This window comes from Eublepharis macularius, chromosome 6 (genome assembly GCF_028583425.1).
Source record: "Eublepharis macularius isolate TG4126 chromosome 6, MPM_Emac_v1.0, whole genome shotgun sequence".
In the NCBI taxonomy this organism is placed as follows: Eukaryota; Metazoa; Chordata; class Lepidosauria; order Squamata; family Eublepharidae; genus Eublepharis; species Eublepharis macularius.
In genome coordinates, this window is record NC_072795.1 from 55,402,790 (window position 1) to 55,427,876 (window position 25,087).

Consider the following 25,087-nt stretch of genomic DNA (forward strand, 5'->3'; position numbering starts at 1 on the left):
CAGACCTTCCAATCACCAGTAGCATTTCCATCTTGTTGGGATTAATCCAGCAATGGACTGGACATGACCATAAATTGCTTTCAATGGAGGTTAGCCAGATTCATGGAGGCTACGTTCATCAATGGCTACTTGACATGGTTAGGTTTTCATTTTACAAAAATCTTTCTTGTCTTGCCACAATCATCAGGGGCACCAAGGCAGCTAGCAAATTAAAAACACACATCATAAACTAAAATCTTAAAAAGCCATTAAAATCAACAACAATCACATTAACAATTAAAAGCAAAGTGAAAATATATATAGAAAAATATAAAAACAACCATTAAAATATTGGGCAGAAAGGAGAGCTTCACTGAGGGAATGCCAAATGCCAAATGAATGCCAAATGAAATAAAAGTTTTCACCCACTGGCAAAAAATGGTGACAGGTGGGACCAAATGCATCTCCCCAGAGAGACAGTTACAGAGTTGGAACAACCCAAATTTAGGCTCAGAAGATGACTGAAGGGGTTGGGGAAGCTCATAAGCTCATGCAGTCCTTCTCAGGTATATTGATCCCATACCAACCATATGCTGGTTGCTTTAAGCTTCACCAGTAGGGGTGTGCACCCCCCCCAAAATTCCAGTTTCCTGCTTCGGGTTTACCCCTCCAGGGCAAACCCACCCACCCCACTTACTTGGCCGGCAGGGAGAGGGGAGGCCAATCAGCTGGGCAACGGGGAAGCACGGAGCTGGCTCCTGCAGGGCCGGTGCTGCCTCCCCTGCCACTGCAGCACCAGGTGGGTGGTGGGGAAACACGGAGCTGACTCCTGTGGGGCCTGCCACCTCCTCCGCCACCCTAGCAGCCAGCTGGGTGGCGAGGAAGCGTAGAGTTGGCTCCTGCAGGGCCCAAGCTGACTCCTCCACTGCCACAGCAGCCAGCTAGGCGGCAGGGAGAGCTGGAGCTGCCTCCTCCGGTCCTTCCTGACCCTCAAATGGCTGCTGCAGCAGACATTTGAGGAACAGGAAGGGCTTTCTCCACCTCCTCCGCCACTGCATAGCCCTGCAGGGTGGGGGGGAGGGCTAGAGCTGCCACCGCTGCCACCATGCCACCTCCTTGGGGCCTGCAGCGGCTCACAAGGCGGCGGGGAAGGCCGGAGCCACCTCCTCCGGCTCTTCTTGCCCCTCAAATGGCTGCCATGGTGGCCATTTGAGGGGCAAGAAAGGTCTTTTCCACCTCTTCTACCGCTGCGGGGCCCCGCAGGGTGGCAGGGAGGGCTGGAGCCGCCACTGCCACCTCCTCTGGGCCTGCAGCGCTCCATAGGGCAGCCGGGAAAGCTGGATCCAGCAGTGCACAGCCCAGCAGGGAAGGCCAGAACCGCCGTGCCGCCACCTCCAACACCGCACCAGTAGGGCCAAGGTAAGTGCCTCCAGGGTACTGTTCAGGGTTTCTACAGCTCCCTTAGGATCAGATGGAAGTGGAGGATAGGGCTGAGTGTCATCTGCATATTGGTGACAACCCAGTCCAAATGTCCCAATGACCTCACCCAACAGTTTCATGTAGGTGTTAAAGATCATAGGAACAAGATGTAGCCTTCTGGGAGCCCATAGTCCAAAAGCTAGTACTACCTTCTGAGGCCTACTCTCCAAGTAGGACAAGAGGCACTGCAAAACAGTGCATCCCAATCCAGAAGGTCACTATGATCAATGTCACTGAAAGCCACTGAGAGGTTCAGGAGAAAATAGTCACACTCTCTCTGTCCATCTTCTGGCGCAGTTCATCCACCAGGCTGACCAAGGTTGTTTCAGCCCCATAACCTGCCCCAAAACCAGACTGGAAAGGATCCAAACAATGCACTTCATCCAGGAAAGCTTGAAGTTTTCCAGCCACCATGAGTTCAATTATCTTGCTCAGGAATGGAACATTTAAGACTGGTTACTGAAATCTTCTGGATTCAGGCTTGCCTTCTTTACAAGTGGATGCACCACAGCCTGTTTCAAGGCTGGGAAAACTACCCCTGTTCTCAAGGAAGTATTAACTACCTCTCAGACCCAGTCAGCCAGCCCCCTCCCCCCACCCCTGGAAGATTTATTTTATTTACTTAAAGCATTTTTATGCTACCTTTCCAACGAATGGAGTTCCCTATGCAGAACCAGGAAGGGCAGTAGCCAGGAAGAGCAAAGGTCATACACGCAGATGGTAGGCCTCAAATTTCCAAGGATCTTGTGCCCATCTTCACAATGATTAAACTGTAAATTATCCCAAGCAGCTGGACAAGTCAAAATATCTATTTTCAGAGGCAGTAAACCTCTTAAACTTAGTGCCAGGAGGCAACATCAGGGAAGGCCTTGACTTCTATCCCTGTTTGTTGGCCTTCCAGGGCAGCTGGCTGGCTGGCTATGTGAAAAGGATACTGGACAAGATGGACCACTGCTCTGATCCAGCAGGAATCTTACGTTCTCATTTAAAGGCAATTTTCTAACTCAAAAGTCTGATGTCTGCAGACATGCAAATCAGAGCTCATTCATTTTGTCACCATGTTACAACTCTATCAAACAGAAACAATCAGACTGTATCAAACTAATATTGAGTATTTTTAAATGGCTGTTTCATATATATGTTGTTATACCATAAAGAAGCTTGATGCACAAGGCACAAATATTTCAGATGCATCATACCAATAACTACACCATCTATAACCACAAGTCATAATCTGAGTGAAAGCCATGTAAAATGAAGCAACAAATCAACATTCTTCTGCCATTAAAACAATATAAAATACCTCTCTATTCACAGATGGTTATTATCTCACTATAGGGAATAGGAAGCCGATCTGGGGCATGTCTGGCAACTGTTACAATCAAAGTTCCAGGTTTGTAATGCAGTGCCTCATTAAACTGAACAGGACTGTCTTTAGTCTATGGGGCAGTTTTACCAATCGTTTTCCTACCCTATACAAACCCTATTGCTCAGTGGAATTTTGTGGATTAATTTATTCACATTTAATATAAGATAGTTGATGCTTACCTTCCCTTTAGCATGCCAACTGAAATGAAGGCTGTTTGTCTCACTGGGTACTAACAGATTGAACGACAAAGCATAGTGATTGATAAGATCATTCCTCACATAATAGAGTTCTGCATCAATACCTAGAATGTTTTAAAACAGGAAAGCAAAAAACAAAAAACAAAGCAAGTGAAACACTCAGCTATAGTCACAGGCAACTTGGAGTACAATCACGACTATCACCAATTATGGTTGGGTTTATAAGTATTATTTATTTATAAATGTATCTGTCACATCACAGATTTGCTTGAATAGATTAGCAAAGTAAAAACAATACAATAAAATCATAAACATAGCAACGCAATTATCACTAAAAACATAGTAAAATATTCAACAGCTTAAAATGATATTCACAGAACAGAGGAAGACCATAAAAACACTTTTTTTAAGATGGAACCTCTCCATTAAAGGCCTAGGTAAAAGAACTGTTTACACCTGACATCTCAATAGTAAGGTGAACCGAGGAGGGGGAATTCTACCACCGAAAAACCCCTCTCTAGTTGCCACCCTCCTCACCTCTGTAGGTGGAACCTTGGAGAGTGGGACTTGGGAAAATCTTAACTGGTAGTCTGGACAGTATAGGAAGGTATTCAAGTACCTCAAGGTAAGAATTGTACTCTGAAACAGACAGGGAGCCAGTGCAGATCTTTCAGCACACGAGCTGATACAATCCCTGGATACAGCCCCAACAATAGCTTGGCCACCACCACACTTTGGACCAAACAAAGTTTCTGGGCAGTTTTCTTCGCATTAAGTGCATTACAGTATTTAATTCAATCTGAAGGTGATCAGGTCATGGATCACTATGGCCACAGTAAAGATACTTCTGAACTTTGATTCCTTTAGTCTGAAGCTCAGAAACTTTCAAAGTAAGGACAAGCCTTAATATAATGCCAGTGAAAACATCACATGTATTAATCAAGTGGGCACTTTAGTCTTTCTTGCTTGCAGAAAAAAAACTGAATCTGGCAATGGTGAAGGAGACTGGAGTGAGCTTCATTGGAGACTATGCAAAGTGTAACTTGATGCTAAAACTTGTATGTAAACTTTAGGTGTTTTGAGTATTTTTTAAAAGTGCTTCTAGCAGTCAGTGGCAACAATGAATCTGTGTCTTATGATTATAATTCCATACATGTGTTTGGTCACACTGTGTCCATTTGATACCTGAATGCCATGTTAACAAAACAGAAGAAGCCAAAAATAGTAATGAGTTGCAGGCAGCTAAACCTGCTTTCCTGCTACTAATCTTGAGTCACACCATCTAGCACATTTTATTTTCTACCAGAGACAGTTTTCTCAGAGCCCAAGAGCTTGTGTAATGACATGAATAGTTTTATTATATCTATTTCTCTTCCCAATAGGAAGGAGAGAAGGGACTTTTAATATCTAAGCCATCTGAATAAGTTCAGGGCTAAGCATCTGTCCCTCCCTTTCTATAGGTAATTTAAAGCTTGGGCATGGCCAGAGGCATTCGCAGAAAAATAAGAACTAAAGGGCTTTCAGCCTGTGAGCCTGGGTGCTTTAAGAATCATGCAGACAGAATCACCAACTTGACACATCCTTGTAGCTCATAACCTGCCTGAAGTTTGTGAAGAACAGAGCCTGTTGAAGTATATATGTTTTTGTAGATTGTAGTTTTAATGTTTATTTCATTTTGTAAGCTGCTTTGAAACCCCAGTGTGAAAAAGAGTGGAGGGCAATGTTCTAAATAATTAATGCAACATGGAAACTGGCTCCGTAATTCCTTCCTAGAAATTCCTTCTGGCATAAGACCAGTAAGAGCGTCTGTGTGCGTGAGAGAGAGAACCAAACTCCCACCCAGCATATTCTCAGAAGCAACATTCATTTTTTTACACTGAAAGCATCAATGGGGGTGGGTTAACTTTTAGAAATATGCCTCAACTATGCATTCCATGCCCAATATCCTTAGCTGCAGATGCTGGAAAATTATGTCACTCTCTTCTTTGCTTCAAGACACTGCACTCTACTCTCATAGCTAACTTAAAGAGAAGTTAAAACAAATAGTGAGAGATATTATTTCCTAGCATGGATCACTTGGTTCAGTTTGCGCAGAATGTTGTAGGGGGTCCCATAGATAATACCTCCTTACCTCATGTTACAGTTCCATATCAAAGAATCATGTGGTTCTTGCAGCTGTGCCTAGCTGGGGATAGCATAGCTGAAGTTGCCATACTATTAATTCTAACATTAGAGCTTTAAGGCTGATTCAAAGTATTACAAATTTAGATGTTCCTACACAGTAATGCTTCCCAACCAGGGTTCTGCAGAATACTATCAGGGGTTCTGTGAGAAATTGTGAAATAAATAAACATTTTTAAATATCCCTCAAAATATCCTGGTGATTAAAGTTATATTTAGTTCTATTGTGCCATGTTCATTTTGTATGGTCACAGAACACTGGCAATACAAATGACAATAATAGTGGTAATTGATTTGTGCTCCCTGCTGTAACTTTTTCTGGCCTGTAAAGGTTGGCATAGGTAGGGGTTCTACAGGAAATATTTGAACAGTGGCTCCTCCACTGAAAAAAGGTTGGGAAACGCCTACAGAGATTTTCTGAGGGGTTCACATCATGAAAAATAATTACATGCTTAACTAAGCTACTTTGGAGCGAGTTCATCTCAGAACAGATTCACAGATCCTAAGCTCCTATAGGTTCTCACCAGAGCTGGTTTTGGACATTATAGCCATAATTGTCAACAGTGACAAGATCTTGGAAGGGTCTTGAAGTTCATCACCTATCAGTTCTTCCTTTGTGGTGGAGACAATATGTAAATACCTGTTTGCGTGTGTGAGAGACAGAGAATGAATGAATTATATAGCTGTGGCAGATATTATGTCACTTTTGCTGGTCTGGAGATATAAACATGCATACTTAAGGTTCTCATGATGTTTTAAATAGCACCTTCGTTTTTCAAATATGTGGGACCATACATAATAATGGAAGGTCAAGCAAAATCTTAAATCAACCCTACAGCCAAAGAATAATCAACCCTACAGAACCAAAGCATCAATCCGCGTAACAGCTTTCCCATTTATTAGGACTTGTCATTATTCTGTTTTTTAATCATATTGTTGTTTTGTACAATTTTGATTTTTATGGGCTTAAGTAATTACCACCAGCAATAACTATTTTATATTATCTGTAACAATTTAAGGCTTGCTCATATGTTAATTACATTACAAGATGGATTGAAAAGAAATAGAAAAAATTTATCCAGAACCACAGTAATAACAGAGACAGATCACAACCCCCTGACATTCATTCACAGGATGATGGAAACCAATTCTAGAGTCCTAAGATGGACCTTAAGCCCACAAGATTTCTCCATTGATATAACACACATTAAGGGGAAGGACAATTTCTTAACTGATGTTTTATCCAGATATCATGAAGATTTTGACTAAGGCTTTATTGTAACTACATGTCTTCATCCTGAACAATTCCTTTCCCTGTAACTTAACAGCCTACAAGCCACACATCAAGTATTTTATAAGTAATTTATAACTCCAGAGATAAACATGACTAGATCACATGTACATTTTTAAAATCTTGCCTAACAGCAAGATCTTTAGTTTCTGCTGTTCAGAAATATTCTGTAGACATTCAGTTCAAGGAGTAATATATTGATTACAAAGTAAATTGTATCGGGGGCAGCGAAAAAGAATGTGAGCAGTTGAATCAATTTGGTCCGTACAATGAATACAATAGTGCTTCTCAGGTGGAATTCTACTACTAAAACAGCCCTTCATCTCAGCGGAAGGTAACTCATTGCATCTGAGTAGCATAAAACAATGTTGATATTTTGGAATGGTCAAAAAGAAGAAATATTTAGCTGGTTCAAACATTTTCTGATAGGATAGGTGAAAACAAATTGGGGAGCATTTCTGATCAGCTTTGACTTTTAATGTAGCTCAGTCTTTTTTAAATAATCGATTTCGTACATCTTGCAAAGATTTTTTCAATGAAATCCTATGAAACAAGCATGGGTTTAATATAGCAAGCTTTGAACTGATTGGGCTAAACCAAACATTGAATGAAGAATCAGCTACTACTAGTTGCAGTAGATATGGTAATGCATTAATATTCACGGAGTGACAATCTGAACTTAATGGCTTGGTACCATGCTAATGTTAAAATCTGAGGGACTCCAAGTTCTAGCTGCACCGCAGCTGAAGGTTCACTGGGAGGAAGAGATAGAATCTTACAAAAGAAGGTTTGCTGGAGCTTATCGAGAGGGTCCAATGGTCCGATGACCCAGATTGGGGAGGCACAGAGCAATCTGGGAAGAATGATGGCTTTATATAGTATTAACAAAAATGCGATAAGTTGACCGACCACCTTTAGTATAAAAGAATTTCTTAAGAACAGTTAATGTCGTTTGGGTCTTTCCAATTACGGATTTCATATGGGAGTTCCAGGTCAAATTGTAATTAAACATCAAATCGAGATATCTGAACTAACTTCTTCGATGGTTTCTCCATTAATCTGCCAGGAGTGTTCCTTCAGACACCTTGACTTAGAGAATCTCAAGATCATCATTTTAGAAAAATTTACTGTCAGCGACTCTCGGTTACAAAAGAAACAAATCATTAACAGGTTTCTTCAGGCCAACTGGAGTTTGACTGAGAAGAACTAAGTCGTTGGTGTATAGAAACACTGATAGCGGTTGATTTGTTAAAAATGGTATATGAGTGTTAATTTGGAAATTTGGGCAGAAGTTGTTTATATATAAATTAAATAAGTGTGAAGCTAAAACACATCCTGAACAATTCAGTTGTCTGTATCTTATAATTTGTTAGTATGAGCAACCTGGAAGCTACTTCAGAGAATGCAAGTTAGCGAGCAAGTTTTATGTCTAGTCAGATAGTTTTAGTTAAGCTTAGGCAAGCTGTTCCAAAATCAGAATAAACAACAATGGAGACAAAGGGCAGCCCTGTCTTGTACCTTTGCTTATTTTCAGTTTTTTGGTCAAATCATCATTCACTACAATCGCTGCACACTGGTCTTTATAAATTTCTTTCACTGCTTGTATGAACTTTTCTCCCATTTGCAGCTTTTCCATAGTGGCAAACATAAAGTCCCAATTCAGATTGTCAAATGCTTTTTCTGCGTCCACGAAGAAGAAACCAACTTCCCTATCACAATGCTTGTCACAGTATTCAATAGCGTTTATTACTGTCCTTAGGTTATCCTTAATTTGTCTATTAGGTAAAAATCCAGCCTGTTCTTCTGCAATAAATTCCAACAGCCATCCCTTTAACCTCTCTGCCAAAATTTTTGCAAATATCTTGTAATCATTATTCAACAACGAAATTGACAGATAATTTTTAACATCAGTCAGATCTTGTCCGTCTTTCGGAATCAACGATATGTTGGCTTCGTTCCATGAGTCAGGAATCCTTTGGCCTTGCAAGATTTCATTCATTACCTCTCTTAAAAAAGGTGCCAATTCATTAGCCATCATTTTATAGAACTTTGCCGTTATTCCATCCGGACCTTGTGCTTTCCCTAATTTAGTTGATTGTATAGCTTCTTTTATTTCTTCCTCTGTCACTTCTCTGTTTAACTTTTCTTTCCATTCCTCTGACATCATTGGAAGCTTCGTTTTCTCCAAATATTCCGCTACTGAATCTCTGTTCACCTCCTTTTTTTGGTACAATTTTGCATAGAATTTAAAAAAAGCTTTACTAATAGCTGGTTGATCCAACAGTATTTTATCCTCTTCTCGGATTTTAATTATAGCTTTCTTCTCTTTTTTCTTTTTTAATTGCCAAGCTAGATATTTCCCAGGTTTGTTTGCACCCTCAAATAGTTTTTGATTCATTTTTTTCAAATTCCACTCCAATTCTTTATTATTCATTGCCATCAGTTGTTCTTGCAGAATTTTTATATCCTGGTATATTTTCTTCTTCCCTGGTCTTTTCTTAAGTTGTATCTCTTTGGCTTTAATTTTTTCCATAAGTTCATGTCTCTTTTCTTCCTTTCTCCTTCTGTCTCTTACATTTAAGTCCATTAATATTCCTCTTGTCACAGCTTTGTAAGTGTCCCATACCTTGTGAGTTGGCACATCCTTATTCATGTTATATTGTATAAAAAACTTGGTCTCTCTTCGTAGCAACGCCATATTATCTTCTATCTGCAGCAAATCCTCATTTATCCTCCATCCTCTTCTTTTAGTATTTTCCCCAAATTTCCACATAACTGGATTGTGATCTGAGCCTACTTTGGGCATTATCTCCACATCCTTAGTCCATAACGCCAGTTCCTTGGAGGCCCAGATCATATTAATTCTTGATAATGTAAAGTGCCTTACTGAATAAAATGTATATTGTCTATTTTTGGGGTTTTGTCTCCTCCATACATCCTCCAGACTTTCTTGTTCTTTAATCGCAAAAAAAGATTTTGGCAAAAGTCCTCTTTTTTTATGTGCACTTTTAGATTTCTTGTCTTCTTCCAAGTTTGTAACTCCATTGAAGTCACCTGCCAGAATTATTTGATCATAGGTCAGTTCGTCTGTTTCTGTAAATCCTTGAAAAAATTTTCTTTTGCACCATTAGGCGCATAAATTCCAATCACCAAGGTCTTCTTTGAATTCCAAATTATTTCCACTGCTATATACCTGGCTTCTGTATCACATAAAACTAATTTAGGCTGCAGCTCTTCCTTTATATACAATACAACTCCCCTCTTCTTCTTTTTGGAAGCCACTGCAAATTCGTTTCCAAGTTTTGCAAGTTTTAAATATTTTACATCCTGCTTTTTAATATGTGTCTCTTGCAAACACACTATATTACATTTTTGTTTTAAAAGCCAGTGGGATATAATCTTGCGTTTAGAAGGTGAATTTAGTCCATTTACATTCCAAGATATAATTTTACACTCCATGATCAAATTTTAGCACTCTTTGGTAAGTCTTTTTCATTGTCTTTAATAAACGTTTCCATCTCCTGACCAGATCTAATATTCCTCCTAGTTCCACCAAATTCGAAAGCCAGCCCTTCAGGTATTTCCCATCTATATCTAATTTTCAAGCCTTTTAACATCTGGACCAGCTCTCTGTACTTTTTCCTCTCCAGCAACACCGATCTGGGCAGCTCTTTCATGATTCTCACCGCTTTCCCGTCGACTTCTAATGGATCTTGAAATTGTTTACTCACGATTGACTCTCTGGTGCTTCTAGTTGTAAATTGCACAATCATATCTCTTGGTAGGTTCTTTTGAGTCGCAAATTTTAAATTAATCCTGTATGCCACATCCAGAAGAGCTGCTATTTCCACTTCCTCTTTGTCCAGGTAAGCTGCCAAAATTTCTGTAATATGCTCTTGGGTTGATTTTTCCAAAACTTCCGGGATTCCACAAAATCTGAGTTGTTTTTCCATTTGTTTACATTCAGCTACGGCTATTCTTCCCTTCACTCCTCTCATCTCCGTTCTGTGCACATCCGCCAAAGTGTCAGCCACGTTTTCTACTGCATTAACTCTCTGCTGTGTGACTTGTAGGTCTTTTTGGACTTGGTCCATATTTTTAGATAGCTCTGCCATCTCCGATTTAAATGCCTCTTTAAAGTCCTTCAATTTTTTTGCCATCTCTTGCATCATATCTTTAAGATCTTTATTTCCTTCCATGACTTTTTTCTCCATCTCTTTATTTCCCTCTGTAACTTTTCTATCTAAATTTTCCAGCACCGTCTGCCAGTCCTTTTTCGACATCGTGGGGCTAGCTTTACTTCGCTCCCACGAGTCCGCTCTTTTCCTTAACTCCGTGGCGCAAATTTGTTCTTTTCCTTTATTTTTAAAAGTCCGAATTTAAATTGTTTTTCCAAAAGTTAGTGTTTACTAAATCCAAAATGCCGGGCGTCTTTTCTCTATGATCTTATTTGAGGCAGCCGCCCTTACTCTTGTCCAAGATGTCCTACTTCCTTTTTCCTTGAAGTCAAAACTCTGCCCTTCTTCAAAATGGCGATATTCCACTTCCTTTGGTCAAAAGCCGCTTCTTGCCCGTCTCTTTATGGTTGTGACGCACTTCCTGTTCCTCTCCGTTGCACACCAGCTCTCACGATACTGAAACTTTCTCATAGTCCACTATCTCCTCCAAGCCGCAGGTATGTAAACAATATTCGTTTTTCCGCTTTAACTTCTCTTTAAAAAGTCACTTCTTAGCAATTTATTTGCCGGAACTTTCTCAATTATTTATTAAGTCTCTCGCAGCTTTCTAATTCTCTTTATCACTTTATTTATTATTGTAATCTGTCCCGTACTGAGAGATAGCAATCTTTACCTTCTTAGACGTTTCTCTTGGGTTGTAATCACTGCTTCAATTATCCAATCGATTCAAAGTACTTCTTTGTGTTGCTGAAGCTTGAGCATGAGGGTCTTATGTCAGAAAATGACTCCAGAGCCGCTGCAGAGATCTTGGCTGCCTGTCTTCGAGTGGGACCTTAAGGGTGGGTGGGGGATCATTGCGTAGACCCCCCCTCACACCCGAGATCAATGCACTCTCGAGGTCCTGAGCATACTTGCTTGTTCTCCGCCTGAGAACAGGGGGCTATGGGCAATTTGCGCCCCTCCAGCCCCTACAAACAGCGGCACGGACAGCTCAGCTCCCTGAACTGCGTTAGACCTTCATGGATCCCAAGCCGGAAGTCTTTTATTTTGAATATGAAGAATATGACAAAGCAAAAGAATATGACAAAGCAAAAACAGCAAGAACTAATGGAGATAACGGATTGTGAGGTAACCAATAAAGTGAAGTATCTAGGTATTGAGCTGACTGCGAAAAATATAGACTTATTTAAAAATAATTATGAGAAACTGTGGTTACAAATAGAGATTTGATAAAATGGAATAAATTAAACTTGTCATGGTTGGGAAGAATAGCAGCAATCAAGATGAATGTGTTACCACGTCTGATGTTTTTGTTGCAAACAATCCCAATTATCCGAGACTTCAAACAATTTGATAAATGGCAAAGGAAAATCTCAGACTTTGTGTGGGCAGGCAAGAAACCCCGTGTGAAAATGAAAGTATTACAAGATTCGAAAGAAAGAGGTGGACTGCAACTGCCAAATATAAGATTATACTATGAGGCAATATGTTTGGTATGGTTAAAAGATTGGATAATGCTAAAAGACCGGAAATTGCTGGCTTTGGAGGGGCATAAAAAACTGTTTCGATGGCATGCATATCTGTGGTATGACAAAGTAAAAGCGGACTCTATGTTTTTGCATCATTATATTAGAAGAAGCCTTTTCACAATCTGGAAGAAATACAAGGACTATATGGAAGATGGTATCCCCTCATGGGTGGTACCATATGAAGTAATAGATCCGAGAGCTGTTTATAATGAACAACAATGTTTAACCTATACAGAGATAACAATAATGGAACATAAAAGGTTAAAAATAAAAACGCAAGAAGAGTTATCTCCTCATTATGATGGTTTCAATATAGGCAAATCAGAGATCTTTACAACTCGGACTGCTCAAAAGGAGGAATAAGATTGGAAAAGTCGGAATTAGAAGAAGTGATTTTACAAGAAGGTAAAAAAGAAATCTCGAAAATTTATAAAACACTTCTAAAATGGCACACGGAAGATGAAACAGTTAAAGTCCAGATGGTGAAATGGGCAATAAATTTTCATAAAGAAATAACAATGGAAGCTTGGGAGCATTTGTGGAAAAATACACTGAAGATTTCAACATGTACAAATATTAAAGAGAATGTATATAAAATGATGTACAGGTGGTATCTAACACCAAAGAAAATTGCGCGAGGAAATACTAATATGTCAGACAGATGCTGGAAATGTAAAAAGCATGAAGGATCATTATACCATATGTGGTGGACTTGTGAGGTAGCTAAGCAATACTGGGGAGATATAATCGAAGTAATTAATGAGGTTTTGCAAACCCAAATAAATAATAACCCAGAATTGCTGCTACTGAACTTGGGAATGGAAGATGTTCCAATGCAGTACAGAACATTGTTATTTTACATGACTACAGCAGCAAGACTTCTATATGCGCAGAAATGGAAAGTACAAGAAATACCAACTACAGAAGATTGGATTTACAAATTGCTGTACATGGCTGAGATGGATAAAATGACAAGAAAACTCAAAGACCTTGATCCAGGAGAATATATTGCAGATTGGGGGAAATTGAAACATATCTAGAAAAAAAATGGGATGTGAAAGGAGGACTGTGGCAGTTTGAGAACTATTAATTTGTGATTTCTTAAATAGAAGAGAGAAGTAACTTTACCATTAATGGGAAAATTTAGCTAATTAACCTAAGCTAGTATTACTATTAAGAGACTTTATCAAAAATATACAATTTAAACAGTGATGTAGAGAATGGATATATTAGTGGATTTGATAGAGTATATATAAGAGAATTTGAATATGCTTAGAGTAAGAGATATAATACATATATGATTTAGAAGAATTTAATGGAAAATAAGTTAAGTAATAAGATAGGTTAAGGGTTGGAAAGCTGTTGGAAGTCTACAAGGAGGGGGGAGGGAAAGAGTGGGGGTTGAAATAAATTAGGTATGATGGGGAGTGTATGTAATAACTATTTACTCACCAATAAATTTTTTTTTAAAAAAAGCTTAGGCAAGCTGTTGTTATTTTCACTGCCTTTTGCTCTGTGCTTTACAGAGTGGTTCCTGCCCTGCAAACACTCTTCTGAACAGCTCGATTTGATGTTTCATGGGTTACAAAGATTCTAAATACCTCAAATCTGTCTCTATTGTTACGAAGACACTATCTGAAGGAACAGTAACTGTAGGAAAAAAAGAATAAACTAAAATATGTTATGTGAACATGTCAAAAAACAAAGTCATCTTCAAAGAACCTATTGCTGATGAGGCAGGAGTTATTTATGCGATTGGTTTAAATAATTTGTATTGGAGATCTACTAAACAACTTTATTTAAAATTCTTTTGACTTTCAGTCCCTATTAAACAAGTTCATATGCAGAAAATTAATGGCTTAGAGATCATTTCTCATTACGAATCTTACTTAACCTAAGGCAAACCACATGACAAGACTTGCTCATTTGCTTTACAATTTAAGAGGAAACACTGTTTTGATGAAGCAAACCCTAAATCACATTAACATATATTTTTGTGCTCTGCATCTGGATATAAACCAGAGAGAATAAATTAAATCAAGCATAGAACAAAAAGGTAGACTTGCACCGCACCATAAAAAGACAAGGTCATTATTTAAAGATAACACATTCTGAAGTACAGGCAAGAAGGAGAGGCAGGAATTTATTGTTCATCATAAAGGATGCTGGGAGACCTTTGTGTTCATTACAAAACTGGATCATGTTACTCCAGAAGTCTAACAAAACAGGGGTTTTTCAAGGGGTCCTTGCATAGAAGTAGCCTGGCTTTAACTCTACAGAGAGTTTTACAAGAGAAAAAAAAGCTTGCAATTAGCATGAGAAAGTGATTATTGCTTATTTAATGAGGTCTTTGTGAATTCAGAATTCCTCTCTGAGAAGTACAACAAAATCAAAATCTGAAATTTGTTTTCCAAGTATTTAACAGATTTCAAATAACTGCAGGCAACTATAGTGTTATTTTCATCTTTATATTTAAAATATGCCCTTAAGAGTCTCCTATAAATTAGGGCCATTTTTGTGTATCCATTTGGTTCTCATTTATTGTGTCAGCAATTGGGTTATATTTTTAAAGCTAGGAATATTATGCCAGGAAAATGTTGCTTAATATTTCTGAAATGGCTTGTGAGGCAGCTTCCATTTATGGGCTATGACATGGAGATGGGATATAAACATTGAAGTTTTTACTCATTATTTCAGAACACCTATCAACATTGAGTTTATTAAAGAATACCTTTCTTTGAACTGGACATGAACAAGCAAGGGTATCCCATATGCCTACAGGTTTTGAATGTATTATAATTTTGTATTCTCTTCTTTTTTGGAAGTTGCAGACAGCTATACCTGGCTTTTAATTTGAATATATTTATTATTGTTATTATTAACTCTTGGATGTATGGGGCTGTATATATTATAATATTATTGACCACTGAGGAGGGCCTGTAGGAGCCAAAACACGTATGGTTTGTTTAGTTGTATTAGTCCACCCAGTGTGGTCTATTTAGTCCTACAAAGTCCATCTATTGCATATGTTTTACTATTTATTTGGATGTTGTTATTATTGATCATTGGGTCATCCATTTTTACGTATGTAATATTTTAATCTCATGAATATTATACAGTTACCTTTTAAAGTTTTTCAAAAATTTTAATATTTTTAAGTGTAGTTTGTATATATACTTTTTAATAAATTTATGTAATTTTGGTATATTTTTAATGTTAGCTTGACCCTTCTGTTTCACCCAAGTCTGTACATGATACGGCAAGGAGCTACAAGAGCTCCCTATGCTGTAGTATAATGTTTAAGTGGTTGGGTTGCAAATCACCCCTCTGCTGGTTAGAATCTCACAACTACCATGAGCTCATCAGGAGGCCTTGGGTAAGCTACTCCTCTCAGCCCCAGCTCCCCAGCCTTATTGTGGGGATAATAATTACAATGACTTTGTTAACTGCTCTGAATGGGGCAGTAATCTGTCCAGAGGAGCAGGATATAAGCACAGTTGTTGTTATTATCATCCACTCCTTCCCTCTCCTGCATGGTGCTGTTCTGCCTCAGAAGAACAATTTCCACTTTTTTCTTAGAATATAACACACTGTAAAGTAATGCTACTTCTCTGCTTTTTCCTCCACTGGTACTCAGTAACTACAATGACTGGAGCTGCCCCAGTTTTCTTTGAGTCTCATCAAGGTAAGGTCTCCCTCTTTTAAAGTATGATCAGTATATATAAATATTAATATTTTGGAGCACTTCCATCAAAAAGCTACTACAAAGACTAACTTCTAGTTCAGTTTACCCAAACAAACTATTACTCAGACAAACTATTAATGTGTTCAAGATCTGACAGAGGCCTACTTTGGAGTGATTCAGCAGCAAAAAGGCTCAAAAGCTCTGGCTTATGCTAAGAAACACAACAGATGTAAAGTCTGCTGGATGCTAATCAACACACAAAACACAGAACCAGAAATCCCAGCATTATCATCAAACGTGAAAATCCTAAAAGATAAAAGATTATTTTTGTCTGTCTAGTCTGACTTCACCTGGTGAATGAAATATAGCGCCTAAAAACGTTGAACTCTTTTGTTAGCAAGAGCTATTGTTGCATATTGGCAAATCATGATAATGAAGTCTATTGAAATGAGTTACAAAATATCATGTATAATTCAGTTTTGATCCTCATAAGTTCTAGCAAGGGATGGTGGGACCATTATAGAGGGTGTAGCTTGAACATCACAGTCAGAATTACTGCATTAACTCTCTACACTTTTCTTCAGTGCTGCTATCTGCATTGCCTTTTCAGTGTTTATTCTTTCAAAGCTGTACTGCAGAACAGTACTGTCAAGGTCACCTTACGTTACATGCAGGAAAGCTGGAACAGTATGAATTGCTATGTCACAACCAGAAGATCCCACTTTAAGCCAGCTTTAATGAAGGAAAACGATGCTTTGTTTATTTGCAAAAGTTCAGGGCTCAACAAAAAATATCTATTAACTCAAGTCAAAAGAAACACAGTTTTCTATTTTTAGAAATGTTTCAAGCCATTGACAACCAAAGAGACAAGCCACTAACAGGAAAAGAAACAAGCTGTAGCTGAGATTAAAGTTTTTGTAATAACACCAATAAAAATTCTGTTTACATATGCATTTCTTGAGCAGTCATTGCTTCTTTGGATTAAAGCTATCATCATTCAAATACACGGACTCCTAACAAAACAGGCCTTTAAACTACCTTGGCTTATTGCTAACTAAATATTTATAAGGTGGCCAAGGTATACAGTATACACTAAACAGCTTAGACTCAGATTCTGAACACATTATAAAGCTCATTAATTTGAATGAAACTTGCTTTTACCTAACACATTTAAAACCAGTGTGCCAGAATGTTCCTACAATTCTTAGTTTACTTTTTACTATGCATACAAGCAATCAGAGCAAAAACATGCTCTTGACATATTTAGCACCATCTGAAGAAGGTACCTCTTGCCTGCTGGGCAGATCAGTGCTCAAATATGTGTTGTGCGAAGGGCCTGTTGTAATTATATTTTGCCAGCACAGCTGTAGTAAAAGAAGGATTGCACGCTTCTCATCTCCTCAAATAGAAGTTAGCAAATGAACCAAAGCATCGTATTTATTTGAATGCAATCTCGCTCACTGAAGGCACTTCTCCCCCGCCACTCTCCAAATTCCCAAGGATCAAGTCTCATGTTAACAGTTTTCTCAACATGCATCAACTTGAACACATTGAAGACAACAGAACACAGGAAATAGGTGAATGACAAATACTGGTCTTGCCACTTCTTCATTCATTTATTACAGTGCATTAAAACTGAGTCTGTTATCAAAAGGGACCCCACTATGTGCTGCAAAGGATGCATGGACAAAGCCTATACAATTTTAACTACTTGGCAGTCAAAGTAACCAATCAGCTCCAAACAAAAGCAATTCTAGTTAGAAACTAGATTAATTACCTGACTGCCTGCTGGAAGTTTAGCAAACCAAAAGTAACTGGTCCAACATATTAAATCTTCAAAACAACTAAACTAATGAGTGTGTGTTCAACATTACTGAATCAAAATCTTCCCAAAAATCATCTTGTGGCACAAGCAGACCATTCACTTTTGCTTAGTATAATGGAATGTAACTTGAAATTGGGAATTAAAATGCAGTTATTGTTGTGTGTGTGTGTGTGTGTGTGAGTGAGAGAGAGAGAGAGAGAGAGAGAGAGAGAGAGAAATGTCATTCATGCTAACCCAAAAACTGTAACAGGTTCAGAATGTGGCAGCCCAATTATTGTCAGGGGCTGGCAGATAGGGAATTTTTGTTCACTCATCTTTACACTGCTACACTGACTGCCGAATTGTTTTCAGGTTCAATTATGATTTTTAAATTCCTTCACAGCCTAGGTCCCACCTTACCTAAAGGACATTCTCTTCCCATATGTCCCTGTATGGCAACTGCAAACTTCAGGCTGCCATCTACTGGCTATTCTTCTAATTAAGGAGGCTTACCTGGCATTAACCAGAGCATGTACTTTTTAAATTCTAACTCCCATCCTATGTAACAGATCCCTCCACCCCGAAAGGAGGAGGGAGACGATGTCTCACAAAATTGTTTGGTGGCCTTGCAAGGCTATTTTGTTTGCTAGGGCTTTTAACGGAATGCAGGCTGCAGTCACTGAGGGGTTGTATTGAGGTTTTTACGGTACCTTGTACATTTTAAATTTTAGTTTGCCAGCTGCCATGAGTCAAGGAAGAAAGACTAGTATAAATTAATAAATCTTTCAAACGCAAAAAGCATTTTACCAGAACACAGCTAATTTATATCAGCTATCTCCCATTCATATATGTGTCACAAAACAATTTGGGGGAGGGGCAGGTCTACCTGTCAGGAAGTAATTCTCCCCTCTGTAGACACTGGCATATAGCAAACTGTACACTTGTGCTAGCTTCAACATTTACTAAATTTTAACATTTATCCTAAACTTACACAGGCTCTGAACAAAATATCTTCAACAAACCACACATTATCCAACATATTACACATCTCTAGGCAGCTATGTAAATAGTTCCATGTAACTGACAAACTGGAGTTACAAAATAAAAAGTACATTCAAAACATTTGTTGTGCCTTCATGTTGTTAGCAGAACAGGGAGGACAAAAATTTTAAAAATCAGATTTTTAAAATTTAAATCAGATTTTTGATTTAAATCAGATTTCTTTAATAAAATGTTTTTGAGGAAAAAATCTATCTAAAGATAGTTTTCTTTTTAAGATACATTATAGTCCAAAGGTTATCATCATGAAATAAGGATTTGTTTTTAATTATGTAGCATGAGGCTGTATATTTATGCAATGTTTAAATTTGTTGGTAAATGTATTCCATTAATCCATTCAAAATGTCATTCTCTTCAAGAGGTTTCTGTAAGATTATTGGGCAATTTTTCTATCTAGGAGATATCACAGATGCTTGGTTTTACAGTTCTCAAAACTGTGAATTTGCGTCTGCAGAGATCACGTCTCTTCTTCACAGCAAACAAGGTTATAAAATAAACACACACAGTTGAGAAAAAGACCTTAATCCCACTGTTCCTTTGCAAATCTTTGTACACAGAACCAACCCCTTGCCTCTTAAGTGCTAAGTTTCAAAAATTCAATGAATAGGAGATTGTTGGGAGTAGAATAGATCTGCACAAGAAGCTAAGTGTGAGGAGCCTTTATGTAGAAAACCATGATTTAAATCTAGTCTTACTGACTAGTGATTTAGATTGTGATTTAAATGATGATTTAAATCAAATCTACCCTGTAGCAGAATGTAAGCATCCTAACAGCAGACACTTCTGTCTTCTCTACTAGGCATCACCATAATTGTATCTTCTTTCCAGAACTACTCTATGAAAAACAAGATTATAGATCAAGATTTTTTGTAACACGCAGTATAGTAAGCTGGTCAATCAAGCCCGTATATTAAAATTTTTTTGCAATAAAAGATTATTCAGTATCAACATCTCCTTTACCATCTTCTGTGTACCAGACTGAGCTGTTAAGATGTCGAAAGTTATTTCAAATTGATTTATCATACCTACTGATTTGTAAGTGTAGTCTGTGATACAGAAAAGCACACACTAAACTTTTTCTTCCCTTCCACCTGCTACCCTAAAATATACTTTTTAATAGTTAAAACTACTAAATAGTTAAATAGTTCAAATATACTTTGTAACAGTTAAAACATTTCAAAAATTTGAGTGGGTATCTTTAGTCCACATACATGATTTAAAATTTTATTACCCTTAGCAGAACATTCAACTCTATCACAGCTGTAAACTGCCATGTAGCAACTGAGTGAATTTTACAAATGCCATTTAAAACAACAAGCACCCAAAGGAAAGAACAGTTACAACTTAAGTAAATGACACAAATATAATATAGATAGTAGCTAGTGTAGAAGCATTTCCTGAGACACTGATGACATTCTTGCAACCCTAAGTTTTGGGTTTTTAAAAAAAGAATCTGGAAAGTCTTGGTTTCCTTAAATATTTATGTTTATTTAGGTTACTTATAGTATGCCTTTCTCACTGAGACTCATGGCAGATTACCCAGTATGATCGATAGCTGGGGCATTCAGTAAACAATAAAATAGGGTATGGATTACAGAAAGTAATGAGTTTTGCTATCCTGACAAGAATGAGGTTGAAAAGCAAGGAAGTATGTTATAGACTCTCAGTGACTACTATGGAATAAGCAGATATCTGCTATCAGCATTTTGACAATTTACGCTCTCTTGTAAAAGTAACATACTAGTCATTCCACTGATCCAGTCTGACTGGGCAATGCTAGGGCAGCAAATGTGATATGTCATTTTATGTCTACATCTGTGCATAGCAGGAGCAACCTCAACTGCTCTATGCACCATTCAACAACTGTAACCACTTCACAAAATCAGCAAGGGCATTAAACACAGTAACCACAACACTCTAAGACAATTAACATAGTTATTTATGGAGGACACTTTCTACATCCACAACTGAACGCTCTCTCAGACACTAGTGAAACACACAATATTTCCCATCTGAAGTGTATCAGATATACACAAACCTATTCAACAGATTTAACATTCAGCTCTTGCAACAGTGAAGACACAATTTACCCCTTGTATTGCTTGGGAAAATCCATGTGGACCCTGCATTTTGTCATTTTCATCTTTCTTTCCTTCTAGGGGAACTGGCCCCCAAAGACTCTTTATTTTCAAGCTTTCCTAGTTCAGATGTGTTATTTCATGGATCTACTATACTACCTTGAAATGAAAGCAGGGGGGAGATTCTGACCTGGTAAACTTACTGAGTTTAAGGTAATGTCAGACTAAGTGTTACCAAGCCTAAAGATAATTATATCTCTTAACTAAATGTATCTGAAATGAGCAACATTTTATTGTAAAATTTTACCCTATAGAAATGGGCTTACACAGAGATTACAGCAGTTTAACACACAAATGAAACTACTGCTTTCTTTGTTACCAAATTAATTTTCCTGCTAGTAAATTACAACTCCCTAAATTATCATTCCTCTTGGTTGTGTGCCCCAGTCATGTAGCAACTGAGTGAATTTTACAAATGCCATTTAAAACAACAAGCACCCAAAGGAAAGAACAGTTACAACTTAAGTAAATGACACAAATATAATATAGATAGTAGCTAGTGGCAAAGATCAAAAAGTAGCCACTTACAAGCTCACCAGGCAGAAAATCTTTTGTACTTGATCAGAGATGGGGTTTGCTTGTTTAAGCAACTGATATACCACAAATGGATAGAGTGTGTATGAGTATACAGATGGGTTGGTAAACATTTTTGAAAACTAGAAATTGTGGCAACAAATGAAAGTGCTTAATCATGAACAAAATGTGCTGAGTGTATCTAAATTACCTCTGTAAATAAACAGCATATCTTTCTCTGCTATGAGGTGAAGCAGAAACTGATACAGTTGCCTGGCACAAGCTCTAAGAGTATTTACACAGTGCAATCCTAAATAGTTATTCTAGTTTAAACCCATTAAGTAACTCTGTTTAGGATTGTACTATCCATGTTGTAACACCATTAAAAACACATTTCAACTAGCAGTTTTAGAAACAGATAAAAAGACCATCTTCAATTCTGCAAAAGTTAATTATTTGTATTGCAGAAAGTATGAGAACATTTCCACATAAAAAAATGACTGACATAAAAGAGCAGGCAAAATCATCTATATTTTGATACGCCTATGGCAACAAACTAACAGGCTATCTATAAAAATCCTGTAGTTCCTAAGTATGAGCTAGTAAGCCTGAATTGTATAAAATTCTATTTGCACGTATTACAAAAAATGGCTTATTTTAAACCTGATACCTTTAAGAAGGCTGACTTTATAACAAACACGCTAACAGTTTGAATAGCCCTGAATAGCCTGATTTCATCAGAGCTTGGAAACTAAGCAAGGTAGACCACAATTGGATGACTGGGAGAGAGACCACCAAGGAAGACTGAAGTTGCTCTGCAGAGGAAGGCCATGGCAAACCACCTCTGCTCATCTCTTGCCCTGAAAACTCGATGGTCCTGGAGCTGCCATGAGTTGGTTGCAACTTCACAGCATGCAATTATGAAGACAGCAATTGTTGACAAACCAACCTCATTGAGCACCAAAGGTCGAGCAAGGTGTCAGACTTGGCTCTGGCAGACTTGTGTTCCCACTTTCTCCAAAAACTTGACAGGTGTTTTTTGGCAAGTAACTGCTGGCTTCAGTTTCCCCATTTAGAATAACAACCTTTACTAAGCTGTTATCAGGATAGGTCTGGAGAGCAGATCGTAACGCCACTTGCCCTTCTAAGATAGTTCCAGGTAAGTACCCGTGGCGGTCTGTAGCAGAACAGCAGAATTTGAGCCCTGTGGTACTTCAGAGATCAACAAGATTTTCAAGGTACCAGCTGTCGAGAGTCAAAGTTCCCTTCTTCAGACACCAAAGGGATACCAAAGGCTATCTGAAGAGGAGAGCTTTGACTCTCAAAAGCGCGTATCCTGAAGATCTTTTTGGTCTTTAACGTGCCTCTCGACTCAAACCCTGTAGCCCATATATAAACAGCCGTCAAAAAGAACGCTACCACAAAGGACAACGCAGCCCCCTCTGGCTTCATACGTGCTGCGTGTGTTTCCCCCGAAACACAACCAGGTGCGCTCCAGGCAGGAAGGCCGTGAAAGAGGGGCACACAACCAGGCCGCAGAAGAAGCGACCCTTCCCCGGCCACTGAACCACAGTCGAGCCCAGGCCTTGCCTGCATTCCTGCAGCTGGAGCCCATTAGCTCCGCGCCTGCCTCCCCTCCACCCTGAAAGGCCGCCCCAAAGAAGCCGCCCCTCTCAGGCGTCTGTTCCGGGGCCCCGCGAGGGAGTGGTCGCTCCGGTCCCCGTCTCCTCCCCCACTCCCCGACCACTCACCGATGAGGCGCCGCACCTCCTCCTGGCTCATGTAGACGCTCAGGCCGGGCCCGGCGGCGGGAAGGGGCGCCCCGGAGGGCCCCCAGCTCGGCCCCTTCAGACTTTGGGCGCCCGCGGGCGGCAGCAGCAACAGAACGGAGAGCAGGGCGAGGGGCAGGCGGCAGCCGTGCCGGGACAGCCGCGTTTCGGCGACATCGCGGCTTCCACTCCCCCGGCCGCCCAGCACCATCGCTCGCTCCCGGCTCCCTCGCTGGGGAGGGGACGCGGCCCTCCCGCTTAGCAGCCGCTCATGCTCCGGCCGCGCGCACTCGCGCCCCTCGGGCCGGGACCACAGAGCGGGCCCCGCAGCGCGCCCGCGCACCCCCTCCCCCGCCCCTCCGGCCGAATCGCGCCGACTGAAGCAGGCCCCGCCTCCCCACGTCCAGCGCGCGCCCTCGCCCAGTTCCCGCGCGTGCGCAAATGAGCCCACACACACGCGCCGGCTTTCCCAAACAGGCGACATTCCCTCAGTGCTGTGCAACGTCCTGCTGCTCCGCCCCTTTCAAAGAGGACCCCGGTTATGGCCTCCTCTTCTCTCTCCTGTTGCTTGTCAGGGAAGAGAGCCGCATAAATCTTTTTTGTGGAGGGTTCTGAAAACGTTAAGCACGCAGAGAGGTTTTTTTTTAAAAAAATATTGCATGGTTAATGGGATGTATTATATCGTTTTTATTTCATTGTTTTCTAATTCTGTAATCTGTGTTCTGACTCGGTAAGAAAGTTGAACTATAAATGAAGTAAGTAAATAAACCAAAACGGGACTCACGAAATTCCAAAAAGCCAGTGGCAGATTCTGGGAATGGACTTTTGAAAGACTGTTTTCTTTTGGTGCGTTACTGTTTCGAAATACATGGAATTATGTCTGAAGAATTTACAAAGAAAATCTGTAACCAAAGACTACTTGCAAGGCATGGTACACCTGGAGATGTGAGTGGTAATGCCCCTCCGGAGACCCCAGAATGTTTGCAAAAGAATGGGACTTTGTTCCCACTCCATCTGATACAAGCTGGAATCTCAAGCCAAAACAAAATAATTGTCGCATAAAAGTGCTAGTGAGACTTTAGTGACTACATCGAAAAACAGCAAGCCTATTTGTTAAAAGGTGAAGAAAGCATAATGATGGCAGGATCCAAGATGTTTCATAGGGGCGCATGGAGAGAATAATTTCAGAAGAACACCAGGGAAGAATTAACGTCTTAAACTGTAGTAAGAGGTGCACAGTGTTAATTAAATTTTGTTCCACAATATACACTGCCATCTAAGCTGACTTACACTTTTCTAAACCCACTGAAACCTATCATTACTATTAGTAAACCTAACCAAGTCTACTCAGAAATAAACCCATTTTATTCAATGAGGCTAACTCCTAAGAAGGCATTTTTAGATCACAGCCTCTGTGTCCTATGGCATTCTTTGCCAAGTTTGCAGGAGCAAGCATCACATTTTTGTCTATTGTATTTATATCTTCTTTCATCATAGAACTGGCTTTATATAGGTTCCCCAGGAGGTCTGTCACCCAAGCATTCACTTCACCATGACCTACCTGGTTTTTGCAAAGAGTGATTTATAGCCTTCTCAACCATAGCCTGGGACCATGATATTTTGATATGCTGTGCGTCATGGTAGACTGCAGAGAAAAGGACACCAACTGATTTCCAAGGATTGGGAGGAATCTAAAGTGCCTTAGCTATATCTTCTAAAACTGTAAGATGACCCATGTTTCATGGGCTTTTGGAATATAATGGATTTGGTTAATTTCAGGCTTTGCAGCTTTAAATTGCATCCTTTTGTATATGTGAACAGAATCTGTGTGAAGTGGAGTAAAGATGCCTAGGCAGGCTTTCCAAAGAAAAGTCCTCTACAGAGCACTTAGCTGAAAGCCAGACCTAAACTTCCTC

General features: G+C 39.3%; 1 protein-coding gene across 1 annotated transcript in view; it reads right to left on the reverse strand.

The window, feature by feature from the left end:
- Positions 1–23,521, reverse strand: part of RYK (receptor like tyrosine kinase) — a 60,171-nt gene extending 36,650 nt beyond the window's left edge. The window contains exons 1-2 of the mRNA XM_054982925.1: positions 23,154–23,521; positions 3,007–3,128 (exon numbers count right to left, since the gene is read on the reverse strand). Coding sequence (XP_054838900.1) covers positions 3,007–3,128; positions 23,154–23,382 — 351 coding nt within the window. The 5' untranslated portion in view covers positions 23,383–23,521. The remainder of the gene's footprint in view (positions 1–3,006; positions 3,129–23,153) is intronic.
- Positions 23,522–25,087: the final 1,566 nt, after the last annotated feature.